Source organism: Galeopterus variegatus, unplaced genomic scaffold (assembly GCF_000696425.1).
Source record: "Galeopterus variegatus unplaced genomic scaffold, G_variegatus-3.0.2 Scaffold5066, whole genome shotgun sequence".
Classification (NCBI taxonomy): domain Eukaryota; kingdom Metazoa; phylum Chordata; class Mammalia; order Dermoptera; family Cynocephalidae; genus Galeopterus; species Galeopterus variegatus.
The window spans coordinates 142,926-160,325 of NW_007731177.1; the positions used below are offsets into that span (position 1 = coordinate 142,926).

Here is a 17,400-nt window from a genome sequence, read left to right on the forward strand (position 1 = left end):
CCCCGCCCGCTCTTTACCTACCGGCAGTAGCTGGCCCGGTGGGCTTGCGGGGAGACGCTCGCGCGCGCACGCGCACACAACGCGGAGCAGCGCTCGAGACATCGAAGAGGGGAGTTAGAAGCATCGGAGGAGGCGAGAGAGGAGGAGGCGGTGTGTGTGTATGTGTCTATTCTACGGTGTGGCTCGTCGGGGGGCGAGAGGAGGTTTGAGAGAGGGCGAGGGAGAAGCGAGAAGAGTCAAGAGTCTCCCTTCGCGAGAGCCTCTAATCTGGTGAGGGTCCCGGGCCGGCCCGGGCGCTGGGAGAGAGGGAGGAGGCCGGGGGGCGTGTCTGGGATCGGGCTGAGAGATGAATGGGCCGGGGATGAATGGAGGGAGGCAGCAGCGGCCAAGAGTCTTTTCGGAGTAAGCGCCCTAGTGGGGGGCTGCTTGACCGAGGCAGGGTGAGTGCCGTCACCAGTAGGTACTCGATGAGGCCGAGCTCGGGTATTCGGGGTTGTTGGAGTGCTGTCCAAGTGACCGAATAGGCGGAGAGAAAAATTAAGAGGGGGAAAGTGGGGGGCAGGTTTGAGGTTGAGGTGGGTTTTTTGTTTTTTCGTTTTTGTTGGGGAGTGGCAACTTTGGGAGCTGATGGAAGACCAGGAGGCGGGGAAGGTGAGGAGGATACAAGAGGGGCACCAGGAGGTGGTTGACAAAGGACTGAGTGATCATTTGAGTGAGGTTGAGGCTACTGAAAGGGAAGGTCGCTTCGGATGTGGGAAATTGAGTAAGGTTTCAGTGGATTGTATTGATAGGAATGGGGTAGGGGAGAGAGTGGATTTAATTTAGAGGTTCAGTTGATGTGTGAGGGTCAGCAGGACTGGATCGGGGTGAGGGAGATTGCTACCTGGTTGTGTAAATGTGTTAGGTTCAAGGAGATTGAGGTATTATTTGGGAAGGGGTGGTGTGTGTTCTGTGACTGACATGTTGGGGATGGAGAGGAGATGGTATGATACAGATAGGATAAAAGTGAGTGGCTTCACTGTACTGAAAGGATTTGTTTGACTAGTTAGGAGTGGTGAGACATTTATGTAGTGAGATGTGGGTGGAAATCCCGCACGTGTGTATCTCGGTATCTTGGGAGTTGATAGACGTTGTTAAAATGAGAGTAAATCCTCGAAACAGATGCGAGTGGTATGGCTATTTCTTCTTAAGAGTTACTGTTGATTGAGGCAGTTATATGAATAAATAGTCGCTGAGTTGTGAAAATCTTCTGTATACTAGCGATTGCTTATTAACCTGTTTTCCATCTATGGTTAGTCGTAGTACCAAGAGAACTTTTGAAGAGGTATATGACAGAGCCACAGGTGTTTTCTAGACAGTCTCTATCTTTTGGATTGATGAATTTAAACTCCACAGTCAAAGGGAAAGATACTTTGCGTTAAAGGATAGCTAAAATGCACTAAAGCTGATTTTGAATATTAAAATAATTATACATGACTTTTTGGTCATTCATTCTGATTTTATCTTGTTTGAAAATTGGCACTTGGGCCAGCCCGTGGCTCACTCGGGAGAGTGTGGTGCTGATAACACCAAGGCCCCGAATTCGGATCCCATATAGGGATGGCCGGTTAGCTCACTAGGTGAGCGTGGTGCTGACAACACCAAGTCAAGGGTTAAGATCCCCTTACCGGTCATCTTTTAAAAAAAAAGAAAAAAGAAAATTGGCACTTGCTTTAAATTGTGTGTTTAAATTGCAACAGATTACTTGGACATTTTGTTCTCTGAATACTTATCTTCTTGTAAGGATGTCTTGTGATGGTCTCATTCTGTTCTGGGTCAAGATTAATAGTTAGGATTTTTAGCTTTTCATGATTATTTTTACAAATTTTACTGATATCTATTCAGTTCTCTTGAATATGTTGCAAATTTGAGAACATTCCCATGCTGTTTTTTTTTTTTTTTATTATGCTTTGATGTTGGAAGGAGTGTAATCCTTGTTTTGGCTACCCACAGTTTGAAGACAAAAGTTAATATTGTGTCTCTTAGATCGAGATGAATACTTAGTATATTAAATGGTAGAGTGAAAGTATAAAGGCACTGTGAGATCCTAGAAATGTTACATCAACTCTGCCAGGCAAGGTGGTCTCCCAGTTCTGAACTAGATGTTCCTATAGTGGAAGGGCATCCAAGTATTGAGGCTTGAAAGTGTAAGCATGGTATCTTTAGGGAGTGGAATGAGATAAGGCTGGAATCTTAGGTTGAGGCTGGGGTGGAGGACTACCCTAAGAAAGTGAAGAGCTCTTGATTGTTTAAGAAGAATAACATAAGCAGATTTGTGGTTTTCATCTCTCTGCCTTTGCTTCTGATGCCCCCCTCTACCTGGAATGCTCTCTCTCCCCCTCCGTTTTAGTTTGAACTCGTTCTTTTAAGACTTATCTCTGTCATCAGCAATTCCTGAAAGCCTTTCCTGCTCCTCTTTTTCTTACCTTTCCCAGCATCCTCCATCAAGCTAGGTTAGGTGCCCTTCTTTAGAGTTCACATCATATCCTGTACCTAATTTTATTACTGTACTTCTGTTGGGAGGTAGGCAGGAAAGTTATTTTCCTCCTTACATATGAAAGAGAAAATGAAGCTCAGAAAAATAAGACTTGCCCTAGTAAGTGGTAGACCCTGGAGTTCTGACTTCTAGATCAATATTGATCCTCATATCACAAGTCTACATTTGCTGATACATTTTTTTTTTCATTTATACCGTTATTCTGTAGTGTTTCAGGAGTTAAATTTCAGTAGTGTTGGACTTAACTTTCTTCCATAAAATACAGGAGTTTCTGTTTTCACTAAATTGGGCATTGTTTAGCCAGTAAATGATAAAGCCAGTGGCTGCAAAGAACCAGAGTAGACAGAAGAAAAGAAAATGAGAACTGTTATATAACTATCAGATTTCTAGTCAAATAATTGAATTAAAAAATAATTAATGGAGGGCTTAAATTTTGTGTATATGTTTTTGTGGGGGGAGGAATTTGTATAAGAAGAAAACCTTTCCTTTCTCAGTCTCTCATCTTAGTATTAGTAGAGCAGCTCTATTTGCAGATGTACTTGATTTTGTCTCTTGGCAAAAAGCTAGAATTCTTTCAAAGGGGTGAGTCCTTTCCATTTTTGTTTGAGATCATAAAATTTATGATACTGTTAGGAGATATTTGATGACTGTGAAGGACATCTATAAAGGCATTTATTCAGAAATTGCCAAAGCTTTGAAAGTAGAATTAATGCCATTTTTAATTGTTTTGGTAGAGCTCATTATGAGTTATTTGGTTTGGAAAATATTAAGTGAGTTATTGCAGAAGTGAACCTTATATGCCCTTTCAAGGATGTATTTCTCTCATGAAGTTTTTTTTTTCTTTATACAAATGAAGTACATTGTTTTCTGTATTTTAGCATGGGAACTTTGTAACAATTGTGATAAAATTCACATAACATTAATTTACCATTTTAATCATTTTAAAGTATACAATTCAGTGACATTAACTTCACAGTGTTGTGCAGCTAGCACCACTATCTAGTTCCAAAATATTTTCACCATCCTGAGAGGAAACTGTACCCAGGTACTCAGTTGCTCCCCATTTTCCCTTTCCCTGAGCCTCTGGCAACCATTAATCTGCTGTCTCTGTGGATTTGCCTATTCTGGATATTTCATATAAATGGAAACGTATAGTATATGACCTTTTGTGTTTAACTTCTTTCACTTTGCATGTTTTTGAGGTTCATTTGTGTTGTGGCATGTATCAGTACTTCATTCCCTTATATGGCTGAGTAATGTTCCATTATATGAATATACCACGTTTTGTCTATCCATGCATCAATTCATGGATATTTTAGATGTTTCCACCTTTTGACTTTTGTGAATACTTCTATTATGAATATTCATGTTCAAGTTTTTGTTTGAACAACTGTTTTCAATTATTTGGGGCATGTACCTAGGTAGGAATGGAATTGCTGGGTCATATGGAACTCTTATGTTTAACTTGTTGAGCAACCACCAAACTGTTTTCCGCAGTGGTATGCCAGCAGCATACCCTCCATACAAGGGTTCCAATTTCTCCACATCCTTGCCAACATTGTTGCTTTTTCTTTTTTTAATTTAATGGCTATCCTAGTGTGTATGAAATGGTATCTCATTGTGGTTTTGAATTGCATTTCTCTAATAACTAATGATGTTGGGCATCTTCTTATGTGCTTCTTGACTATTTATACTTCTTCTTTGGTGAGATGTCTGTTTTAGTCCTTTGCCTATTTTTTAATTTGGTTGTTTGCCTTTTATTGTTGAGTTGTAAGAGTTTTTAAATATATATATTCTAGATAATAGACCCTGATCAGATATTTGTATATGATTTGCAGATAGTTTCCTCTATTCTGTGAGTTGTCTTTTTACTTTCTTGATAGTGTGATTTGATGCACAAAAATTTGATGAAGTCCAGTTTATCTATTTTTTTGTTGTTGTTTGTGCTTTCAGTGTTGTATCTAAGAAACCATTGCCAAATCCAAGGTCACAAAGATTTACCTCTATATTTTTTTTGAAGAATTTTATAGTTTTCGATCTAATATTTAGGTCTTTGATCCATTTGGAGTTCTTTTTTGTATATGGTGTGAGGTAAGGGGTATTGGGGATATTTGATTCTTTTGCATGTGGATTAACTTGAAAATTGTAAACTATAAAATACGTAAGTGCATATTAGTTAAAAGAAGCTATTTTGTGGTGATATCTAGTCACTCTTTGGGCAATTATGGGGGAGAAATGTCTCTAAGTGCATTTTGTTAAGATCATGCCTTATATTTGAATTGTGGGGATATTCTAAAGCTCCTTATGAGTCATGAGACTTGATTAGGAAACTTCAATATGGCAAGCTAGACAATCCTAATGCTAAATTTATACAGATACAAGTGATTTTTTTAAGTAAGAGTATTTTTGTTTTTAAATTGTGCAGGGTGAAACCTTTCCTTAAAACTAGGGGGAAAAACAGAAGTGGTCTATGGTTATCTGTTTATTTAACCAGAAATTGACATTAGATATATTTTCAAAGCAATTATATCTATGTGATTTTATGATTGTTCAGATCTGGCACCTATCCAAATATTTTGAGCCAGCTTCTTAACTAAAACAATCAATACCTTGCAGAGACTTTTCACTTGTAGCTTAGGAATAGTGTAAGATTATTTTATAATTTATTACTTGCAAAAATGAGAGTTAAAATTTAGCATGGCACAGTTGGTTTATAAATCTCAGCCTTTAGTTAAGCATAATTAAAACAGGGACATTAATTTGAATTGTTTGAAACTAGGGGATGTGTTTTAAAACAAGAGTAGAAAATCTATGCTTAATCAGCCCCAAGACCTATGAGGTGATAATTCAACTCTGATTACATACACTGCTACCCAGAGAATAATTTTTGTCCTGCTGTCTACTGTGGCATTTCCATTCAGAGTTAGCCTTTGAAGGTTTCCGGCACGAGAAAATAACCCTTGAAGATATGTGGTTCATTTGCTAAGTAACCTTTCAAAGGCACTGATAACTTACTCTGAAGTTGTTAGCCACGTGAATTGTAGAGTATGACTTAACTGAGATATTTGACGTTTCTATCATTCATTCAACAAATATTTACTGCATTCTTCCAATGTGCTAGGTTGATGTGGTGGGAGTAGATGAAAAGGAAACAAAGTAGGCAATGACCCTGCCCTCTTGGAACTTTCATTTCAGTGGAGGATGACAAATGGTCAACACATAAATTATGTGAGAAAATAAATGCTAAGAACAAAACTTTTTAAAGGGTACTGGGATATTGGGGGAGGAGCTTTAGCTCACGTGGTTGGGGAGGGCTTCTTTGAGGAGGTGATTTTGAACAGGGACCTGAATGGTAAGAGCTAAGATCTCCTGGTGGAGGTTCCAGGGAATGAAGGCAAAGACCCTAACTTGTGCTACCTCTTTCACCCTCTTCTCCTTCCCAAGTGCCCAGTAGAAAGTATTCTTTAAACTGGCTGTATTATTGAATGAAAATTCTTAGTATCTCTTCTGTTGATTGAAGCACATCCTAGGTTTCTTACTATTTAAAATGGGTGAATCACTGCTTTTTGCTTCTAAGAAAAACAAAACAAAACAAAACTAGGTACATTCCTTATGAGAAGACATGGTGGTCCCCCGCGGAAATGTTGCTGGAGTAGGAGTCAGCCTGGGTTCTATTCTTCCTCAGTGTGATCTTGTGTAAGTCTGAAAGCATCTATTTCCTTATTTGTTATTAAACAAAACAAAAGTCTACTTACTTTGCGGGGTTTTTTGCTGGTCAGGTGAGAATACACTTTGTAAATTATACAAGTACATATGAAATGCAATGTATTCTATTAATTTACTTTTGGAATCAAAGTATCTTAGTTGAGAAGTGTTTTCCCACCAATTTAAAGCGTGTATGTTTCTACCTATCTGGTAAATATTAGAACCAAATGTCTAAACTCACTGATTAATCAGGAGGGGTTGGGTTCTTAGAAAGTGGTAGTGTGGTAGAAAGAATGTTGGATTTGGAGCTAGAAAACGGGTTCCAGATTTCTCTGTTTTACTTACTAGCTCTGTGACTTGGCAAGACACTGAACTTCTCTGAGCCTTACTAATTTTCAGAATTCAGATTAATACTGAGTAGCTCTCAGGGTTGTTGTTAAGAGTATTTGAGTTAAATAGATGAAATTCTTTTGAAAACTATAAAGCAAGGGTCAACATACTTTTTGCAAAAGACCAGATAGTAAATATTTTAGGTTTCGTAGGCCATGGAGTATCTTGCAGGGACTCAGCTCTGCTGTTGTAGCAGCCATGGAAAATATGTAAATGAATGAGTGTGGCTGTATTCCAATAAAACTTTATTTATGGACACCAAACTGTAAATTTCAAATAATTTTCATGTGTTATGAAATATTCTTTTTTGTGGGGGAGGGGGGGACAGCTGGTGGGTGTAGGGATCTGAACCCTTGACATCATGCTCTAACCAACTGAGCTAACTGGCTAGCCCAATTGTCTTTTTAAATTACATTTTCTAATGATTATTATTGATGTATATAGCAGAGCATTGATTTCTGTGTGTTGAGTTTGTCTTTGGTGTTTCTACTGAACTCTCTTTAGTTCCTATTATAGTTTTTTTAGTTGATTTGCTTGGATTTTCTAGATAGGTAATCACGTAGTCTGCAAGCTTTGAATTTTGTCTCCTACTTTCTAACATTTGTACATCTTGTTTTATTTCCTTCATTGGTAGCAGTGATAATATGAATTCTTGGCTTATTCCTGACTTTAATGGCTGTTTATGTGAAAGATGCTTAACCTCACTCGTAAGATAAATGCTAACTGAAACCACACAGAGATTCCTTTTTTAAGCCTATCAGAGTGTTAAAAATCAAAATGTTTGGTAACACTTTTTGTTGTCAAGTCTGTGGGGTAAAAGACACTCACACATTTCAGGTAGGAGTTTAAATTGGTACAATGCCATGGAAAGCAATTTGGCAGCATTATATAAAGATACACATGCATTATGTGCACTCTTCTGGATATATTAGTATACTTCAATAAAAGTTTAAAAAAATACACAAATTTTCTTTGCTCCAGAAATCATAGTTCAGGAATACATGAGGGCACCTCAAAAAGTTTGTGGAAAATAGAATTAAGAGATAGTACGAATCTTTCCATAAACTTTTTGAAGAACCCATGTGTGTTTGTGTGTTTGTATGTGTATAAAATGAAATATGCAATGTTATTTATAATAGCAAACAATTGAATACTACAGAATAAGAGTGAGAAACCTCCATGTACTGAAAAGGAAAAAAAAGTATCTTAAGTTATTATGACTGTAAAAATAAAAGCTTGGTGTATACTGTGTTACTTTTGTATAAAAAAGGAGGAAGAGAACATATATTCATATTTTTTTATTTGTCTAACGAGACTCTGGAGGGATACTCGGGAATCTAATGAGTGGTTACCTGTTGGGAGAGTGCTGAGAACTGAATGGATGGGTGACAGGGTTGGGAGTGAGCCTGCCAATTGTATACCTCCTTCTTTGATTTTTGAGCCATATGATAGTATTATATTTTTAAAAATTAAATAAAAAATGGTTTCTTGAACTATTTCAGCTCCTCCAAAGGCGTTTTTTCTTTGTCTTGATCTTTCTCTTCTGTGTTGCAGGTTTTCTTCAAATGGCCTCCTGAGTCTGTTCATGTTTAAGAACAAGCTAGTGGAAGGGTTGACTGGGAGTTCTGTGTACCTGGGCAAGGTTGTCAACTGGTAGGCTTTATTTTGAGATGAGTGGGTGGGCAGCTGGCTGTTACACTTGAAGGGTTCAAATGCAGAAGGAATTTGGTATTATGTATGCAGGGATTTAATTTCTTTTGAGGGGGAAAGTTCTTCATGTCAGAATTCACACCTTCAGTTAATACCTGCCTTCAGCCTTTTTCTCACTCTGGCCCTCTGTGGGATCAGTCTCCTCTTGTGTGTGTGGAGCCTCTCTGGGATTTTGCCCTGCAGGTCTGCTCCCTCCTGGGTTGGAACACTTCAACATATTTTAGGTTGTGGCATCCTTGGATTTATGTGATTGGCCAATTCTTTTCTGCCTGCTCTCTGTCAGAAATTGTTGAAATCTTGTATTCTTGATTTGTGACTTACACTTTTGTACTCCTTTACCATCACTTTTCTGGGGTCTTGGAAAGTACAAGATATATAGATGTTCAGTTCACCTTCTTGAACTAGAAGTCAACAGTAGTATATCTTAAACTTCAATAAACAGTAGTTTCCTTGAGAGTAAGGACTGACTTTTCTTTTATTCCCAGACCTTGACACAGTGCTTGGCACACTGGCACTTGATAAATGTTTGGGGTTTTTTTTGGTGGCTGGCCAGTACTGGGATCTGAATGATAAATGTTTATTGGCATGAATATGAGTATATGAGAAAGAGAGAGGATTGTTAATGGAAGATTTACTGTGTAATATTGATTGTTTAAATATGCATTCTTTCAATTGCTGGTTATAGAAGTTGAAGAAGTTCTTTTAGCCATCGGTAGACAAAGTACTGATTTTATGCTGTATTTCCTATGAATAGAACCACAATAAAGTACAGGGGAAAAATTATTTTGAACTTTTAACTCAAATGCTTCAAGCTTATATATCAAATGTGTTGAAGTAGTAGAAATAGGGTACAATTAAACATTTTTAAAAAAGAAAAGAAATAGGGTACAATTTTGTGAGATTTTTCCTGTAATTTCAGTCTCTATAGAAGTGCTTTTGCAGTTATCCTTATGTGTATTTTTATGGCTTAGATCAGTGTATTTACCATTTTACAAAGGAAAAATGTGCACACATAGGTTATGATATATAGTTGTGAATTAGTAAGAGACTCCAGGTTTGAGGCCTGGTTTTTGTAGACTTTTTTACTAAGCCATGTTTCTACATTGCTGAATGTAAAAGAGATATTATACCGGTCACTGGAGCATATCCCTTTAGCAATGCCAGCATGGTTTATTACAGGAAAGCTTAAAAAGATGTATTATGTACTTTTCTGCCATCCTAAATAGAGTCTCCTAAAAATTATTTAATGTTTTCTTGAGTATTGTTGAATAGTTCTTTAATACAGCGCTGCCCCTTGGGGTTATTAAGAAGTAGAAAATAAAAGCTTTCATTTATTGATTATTATATTGTGCCAGGTACTGTGCTAAGTATTTTATATGTACATTTTCATATCAGTCCTATGAGATTTCACAAATGAAACCAAGAATGAGTGAGGTTAAATAATTTGCCCCAAATCTCCTGAGGATTGAGGGGCAGAACTTACTAGCTCTGTGACTTGGCAGAAGTCACAGAGGGGCTGGCTCGTATGGGGATATGAACACTTGACCTTGGTGTTATAAAACTGCACTCTAACCAACTTAGCTAACTGGCTGGCAAACATTTGATTCCAGGTCTCTCCCACTCCAGAGCCTGTGTTCTAAGACTCTGTTTTATGGTCAAGAAGCTATTGGATCCATGACAAAAAGGCCCCAGAAAAATTATGCTTAGTGTGGTTTTTAGCCTAGTTTTTAAAATTTGTTTTTCTTAGCCATTGTTTGCTCTAGGTCACCAGCTATTGCATCTTATTGTTGTCAGGCCTTTTCCCTCTAAAACAGGGATTCTTAACCCAGGAGGCCAGGCTGAAGATGAGAGTAGACAGAATGGGGGGTGGGAGGGTAGTATAGTTTTAAAAAGGCATATTTGATATTATGATGGCTGGCTTTGGTTTTAGTCAAAATATTTTAAGATTTTCTTTTTTGCTTTATTATATTTTAAGATTCTTAAAGAGGGACATTATATTTTATTGTGATTTAATTTACACCATATAAAATTTGCATTACAAATATAAAAGTCATTGAGTTTTAGTAAATTTATAGAGTTGTACAACTTTGATTACAACCTAATTTTAGAACATTACCCTCACCCCCAAAGATCTCTCATGCCCATTTGCAGTTAATCCTGTTCCCATGCTCCAGCCCCAACTAATCTATTTTCTGTCTTTATAGATTTGCATTTTCTGGACATTTCATATAAATGGAATCATTCAGTATGTGGTCTTTTTCTCTGGCTTCTTTCACTTAGCATGATGTTTTCAAGGTTCATCCTTGTTGTAGCATATATCAATACTTCATTCCTTTGTGTTGCTGAGTAATATTCCATTGCATAGATAGATGATATTTTGTTTATCCATTGATGTTGATAGACATTTGGATTGTTTCCCCCTTTGGCTATTGTGAATAGTGCTGCTTTGAACATTTGTGTACAATTTTTTGTGTAGACATGTTTTTATTTCTCTTGAGTAGATATATGGTAACTATTTAAGTTGTTGAGGAGATGCCAGACTGTGTTCCAAAGCAGCTGCACCATTTTACATTCCCACCAGCAAAGTATGAGGGTTCTGTTTTCTCCACATCTTTGCCAGTGATTGTTACTATCTTTTTTTTTTTTTTTTTTTTGGCAGGGGAGTGGCTGGCCGGTACAGGGAACTGAATGTTACTGTCTTTTTTTATTGTAGCCATCCTCATGGGTATGAAGTGATATTTCATTGTTTTTTTTTTTTTTCCTTTTCTTTTCTTTTTGGTGGCTGGCTGGCATGGGGATCTGAACCCTTGACTTTAGTGTTATAATTCCACACTTTAACCAACTGAGCTAACCAGCCAGCCCTGTGGTTTTTTTTGTTTTGTTTTGTTTTTTTCCATTGTGGTTTTGATTTGCATTTCCCTAATGAGTAATGATATGGAACATCTTTTCACCTGTTTTTTGGCCATTTGTATATCTTCTTTACAGAAATGTCAGATCTTATGCCCATTTTTTAACTGGATCACAGACATGTGTTGCTTCACTACAGGGATACATTCTGAGAAAGACATGGTTAGGTGATTTCATCATTGTGTGAAAGTGTATTATGAAAGGGAGCAGCAATGAATTTTTCTTTTATCTACACTGGCCACTAGTTGCACGATCATGGGTCCTCTAATTATGTTACTAAGTCTCCTCTGTGCTTCACTTTCCTCATTTGTTAAATGGGTATTAGAATAATACCACCCACACAAAGTTCTGAAAATTAAATTACAGGTAGGGATTGTGTCTGGCACTCAGCAAGCATTCAATCAGGTAAGCTAACTTATTAACTACTATTTCGCTATGGGGATGGGTGGGAATTATTTAAAAATGCAAGAATTCTAAAGTAAACAACAACCCTTTCACTTGGGGTCAGATGTAATGTGTCAAATGCTTAGCTTTTTACTTTAAAGGTTTGAGCTGCGTTTGGGAGAGTCACCCCATGGTTAAGCTAGGTATTCCTCCTCAATATATTTTGCAGTAGGTTTGTTTATTCCAACATCATCACAAACACTTGAGTAACGCATTGTGCTATGACATTATGATGGCTAAGGTGTCACTAGGTGATAGGAATTTTTCAGTTCCATTGTAATCTTACGGGACCACCATCATGTGTGCAGTTTTGTCATTGACCGAAATGTCATGCAGTGCATGACTCTATTTGTCTTTTCATTATTGAGTTGTAAGAATTCTTTATATATTTTAAATACCCGTTCCTTATCAGATATATGGTTTGCACATATTTTCTGCCAGCCTGTGGGTTGATTTTTTACTTGATGTCATCCTTTGAAGCACAAAAGTTTTACATTTTTGATGAGGTGCAGCTTCTCAGTTTTCTTTTTTATTGCTTGTGTTTTTATTGTTGTATCTGGGAAATTATTGCCCAACCCAAGTTTCCTGAGATCTACTCCTAATTTTTTTTCCAAGCGTTTTATAGTTTTAGCTCTTATATTTAGGTCTGTGATTCACTTTGAGTTAATTTCTGTGTACGGTGTGAGCTAGGGGTCCAACTTCATTCATGTGGATTCCAGTTGTCCCAGCACCTTTTGTTGAAAAGACTGTTCTTCCCCATTAAATGGTCTTGGCCTCTTTGTTGAAAATCAGTTTACCATAAATGTTAGGGCTTACTCTAGACTCTTTATCTATATGTCTACCCTTATTCTGTTGTTCTTTTCTAATTTAATTCTTTTGTGATAGGAAAGCATACTTTGTATTATTTTAATCCTTTTAAATTTATTGAGATTTGTTTTACTACATAGCATATGATCTGTTCTGGAGAATGTTCCATGTATGCTTGAAAATAATGTATATTTTGCTCTTGTTGGGTGGAGCATTCTGTAGATGTCAGTTAGGTCAAGTTGGTTGATGGTATTGTCCAAATTTTTCATATTCTTGTTGGTTTTCTGTCTAGTTGTTCTATTATTGAAAGTGGAGCATTGAAATCTTCTACTGTTATTGAATTGCCTATTTCTCTTCTGTTTTGTCAGTTTTTATTTAATGTATTTTGGGGCTCTGTTGTTAGATGTGTTTATGTTTATAATTTTTATATTGTCTTGATGAATTAACACTTTCATCCTTATAAAATGTCCCTCTTTGTCTCTAGTAACTTTTTCTTTTGTCTTAGGGTATTAGTTTTTAAAAGACTGAGGAAACACTCCATTCCCCATGCCTCTTATTTGCTGCTATCTTGTAGCTTTGGAAACCAGGTGACTAAAAAATGTGTTAGAATTTTTATACCAGAGCACCAGTACTTGCCACTTTTTTTTTCTTTTCGTATTAGGGTTCTGAATGAGATTTCATTTTTATTTTTATTTATTTTATTTATTTATTTTAAAAGATAACCAGTAAGGGGATCTTAACCCTTGGCTTGGTGTTGTTAGCCCCACGCTCTTCCAAGTGAGCTAACCGGCCATCCCTATATAGGGATCCGAACCCGTGGCCTTGGTGTTATCAGCACCACACTCTCCCAACTGAGCCACAGGACGGCCCTGAGATTTCATTTTTAAAAAGAGGTTCTTCAGTAAAAGAATTTTTTTTGAGGAGGGGCTGGCTCGTAGGGGATATGAACACTTGACCTTGGTGTTATAAAACTGCACTCTAACCAACTTAGCTAACTGGCTGGCAAACATTTTTTGAAGCCCTTTCCAACTTAAATTCTCCGACTTCACCTATTTCGACTGCTTAGAAGTCCTTTTGTCTTACTTCTGGATTTCTGCTCTTGAGGTTTCTGGATAAGTGACCTTTAGTTAAATGAAGTGACTAGCTATTATTATTCTTACTTAAATATATTCCACCTAAAATGTTAACATTTGGGAAATGTGGATGAAGGGTATACTGGATTTTTTTAATACTCTTGCAAGGTTTTTCCAAGTCAAAAATTATTTCAAAATAAAAAGTTTAAAAACTTTCTATTTAAGTGAGGCTTTGCAAGTTATCTTTTCATTTGCAGGTAATATTCGTCTTATTAAGTGATTTTGGAAGTATATTGATTTGGCAATGTAACCTCACAGTGCACTTCATGAGTCCTTAGTTTGATACTTAGCTCTGGTATTAACATATATATGTCTTAGTAGCATCATCTGGTTAGCAAATTTCCGGGAGTTATTGTAAAACTCTTCCTTTTCTCATCAAAACTGTATTCATTAGGCAGTAAATCCTGCATTTAGTACTTCCTTAATGTGTCTGAGTCTATCCCTCTTGCCACAGTTTTCATTCAAGCCTTATCATCTCTTTCCTGGATTATTGCAGTAGTTTTTTAATTGGTTTCCTTGTTGTACATTGTATGACATAGAGGTCCTTGGTGACTATCTGCCTCTCTGTCCTCATCTGTCTGTTTCTAATATGCAAGTAAGCTACTCGTGGTACCACTGATACACTAGCTCCGTGCTGTTTCCATGCCTTTGCTGGTGATCTTTCATCTGCCTGGATTTCATTCTTTTTTTATGGCTGAGTAGTATTCCATTCTGTATATATGCCACATTTTCTTTATCCATTCATCTATTAATGGTCACTTAGGTTAATTCCATTTTTTTTGTAGCTATTATAAATGGAATTTTCTTAATTTCTTTTTCAGCTAGCTTGTTATTGGTATATAGAAATGCTACTGATTTTTCTATGCTGAATTTGCATCCTGCAACTTTACTGAATTTGTTTATCAATTGTAGGAGGTTTTTTTGTGGAGTGTTTAGGGTTTTCTCTATATTAGATTATGTTATTCGCAAACACGAACAGTTTGACTTCCTCCTTTCCAATTTAGATGCCCTTTATTTCTTTCTCTTGCCTAATTGCGCCAGCTAGGACTCTTAAGTTTTTCAAATTTGATATTTCTGTGTATTTTTGGCTTGACATAATTCTTAACAAATCTTTGTGACAAATTGTGCCCTCCAAGGCACATAACATAGTAACAAGTATACAGGCTTAACTCTTGCAATGCTTGATTGTGGTGAGAAACGAAGAATTTTCTTATTGGTGGTTGGACCATTCATTTCAAAAACTTTTTTTCCTCATTAAGTTCCACATATTTTCACATGTCCATAGTGGAAAGTTTTAAAAAATATTTTTAAAAAAGCAGAAAGAGAAAAAATTACACAATTCAGAATTTCACAATTAATATTTGTGTGTGTGGAATCTTGTTTCATATATTACTTTTTTCATTTAAACATATATAGGGAACATCTTTTCATCTCACTACAGTGTTATTTTTAATGCTGTATCATACCTCATTTTGAGGTATTTAATTAAATACCCATTGGGCTTATGTTTACTTACAGTTTTTCCAAGTTATAAGTGCTATAATGAACATCTTTATAGTTAAATCTTTGCACATATTCTTGACTATTTTCCATAAGTGTATAACTTTTTAAGGCAAGTTTCTATAAGTGGAATTGCTGGTTTAAAAGGCACATGGTTTTAAGTCTTTCTTGCTTTTTTTCTGGTGTAGTATATTAATATTTGACAGTACTTTCTATTAAAATCTGAAGGCCAGCTCATAAACAGGTGTTTGCATTATTTAAAACTACTATTGGGGGCCGGCCCGGTGGCGCACTGCTACAGTGCGCCGCTTGGGAGTGTGGCAGCGCTCCCGCTGAGGGTTTGGATCCCACATACAGACCGGTTCCCGCTCACTGGCTGAGCGAGGTGCGGTTGTGACACCGAGGGTCGCGATCCCGTTGCCGGTCCCGGTCCGGTAGGGCGCGACACTGAGGGTTGTGATCCATTGCCGGACACGAAAAAAGACAAAAAGGGAAAAAAATAAATAAAAAATAAAAAAATAAAACTACTATTGGATGTTCATAGTAGCATTATTGACGACAGTTGAAAGGTGGAAACAACGTAATCCATTGACAGGTAAATGGATAAACAAAATGTGATGTATACCTGAAATGGAATGTTGTTCAGCCTTTAAAAGGAGTGAAATTCTGATACATTCTACAACATCAATGATCCTTGAAAACATTAAGTGAAATAAGCCAGACGCAAAAGGACAAGTGATGTATGATTCAACTTATATGAAGTACCTAGCATATGTAAATTCATAGAGACAGAAAGCAGGGTGGGCGGGGAAGGGGCTGGGAATGGATAGGGAATTATTGTTTAAAGGTACAAAGTTTCAGTTTGGGATGATGAAAAAGTTCCGGTAGTGGATAGTAGTGATTGCACAACACTGTGAATGTACTTAATGCCACTGAATTGTATACTTAAAAATGGTTAAAATGGCAAATTTGATTTTATGTACAATTTACCACAATAAAATAAGCCATTATTGGATGAATTCCAGAATTTTAGGCAAAAACCACATAGAAATCATGTGGTTGTTTTACTTACTGTGTGTGTCACTTTGTAGCTAAGTGAACTCAGGGTTTGGGTACTGTTTTGAATTTGATGGATTGATAGATGGGGCTGAGAACTAGGTTTCTAACCAATATTCATGCAATATGAAGACATACTGAGCTATATACCAAGTAGTCAACTAGGCAGTGAGGGCTACAGTGGTAAACAAGATACAGTCCCTGGAGACTGCTGGTTGCTGAGATTGGACAGAAAAAAGGATAAACTTCTTATTAAGAAAAAAAGGGATTAAAAAAATCAAGTGACCTGTTTTGTCCTTAATGATTTCCTTTGTGGGATGATTTTAAAATATCTTCCCCCCCCCCCCATTCAGGTTGCTATGGAAATATATGACCACATAAAAGGAAGTTTATTCTGATAATTCTGATACCTGAGATGTAACCGGACTGAAGAGTGGAACAAGAAAAAATTTAGTGTCAACCTTAATTACAATGGCCACTGATTCAGGAGAGCTAGCCAGCACAGAAGATTCTGAGACACCTGATGGAGTTTCATTTGAAAATAGAGTTCCTCAGGTTGCTGCAACTTTGACAGTAGAAGCTAGACTAAAGGAAAAAAAGAGCACCTTCTCTGCTTCTGGAGAAACTGTAGAAAGGAAGAGATTTTTCCGAAAGAGTGTTGAGATGATGGAAGATGACAAAGTTGCCAAACCTTCCCCCAAAGATGAGAGAATAAAGGCTGCAACAAATGTTCCAAGAATAGATAAACATCCTACAAATGTGGTAAGAGGTCGGCAAGAAGTTAAATATGAGCAATATTCAAAGGCAACTTTGGAATCCTCAAAAGATTGTATCAAGGAGAAAAATGAAAAGGAAATGGAAGAAGAAGCAGAGATGAAGGCTGTAGCTACTTCTCCTAGTGGCAGGTTCCTGAAATTTGACATAGAGCTTGGAAGAGGAGCATTTAAAACAGTATATAAAGGACTGGACACTGAAACATGGGTTGAAGTTGCTTGGTGTGAGCTGCAGGTGAGTATATAATCTTCTTGGTTTTAATAAATTCCAATTTTAGTTGGCCTGGCCTTCTGAGTTATCTAGGATTAAAATGTATCATGTATTAAGATAAAATGAAGGGCTTGTCCCCCACTTCCCCCAAATTATACTTCTTTCCTAGATCCTCTTTAAGAGCTCATGCCAAACTTTTTTTTTCTCCTGTTGTTTTTGCCTGTGTAT

At 37.0% G+C, this 17,400-nt stretch overlaps 1 protein-coding gene across 1 annotated transcript; it reads left to right on the top strand.

The window, feature by feature from the left end:
• Window positions 1-222: 222 nt before the first annotated feature.
• WNK3 (WNK lysine deficient protein kinase 3) lies at window positions 223-17,196 on the top strand (the record flags this gene model as incomplete). The annotated part of the gene is made up of 2 exons (XM_008588844.1): window positions 223-270; window positions 16,542-17,196. A coding segment is annotated over exon 2 (537 nt), but the record flags the coding sequence as incomplete, so codon positions are not given.
• Window positions 17,197-17,400: the final 204 nt, after the last annotated feature.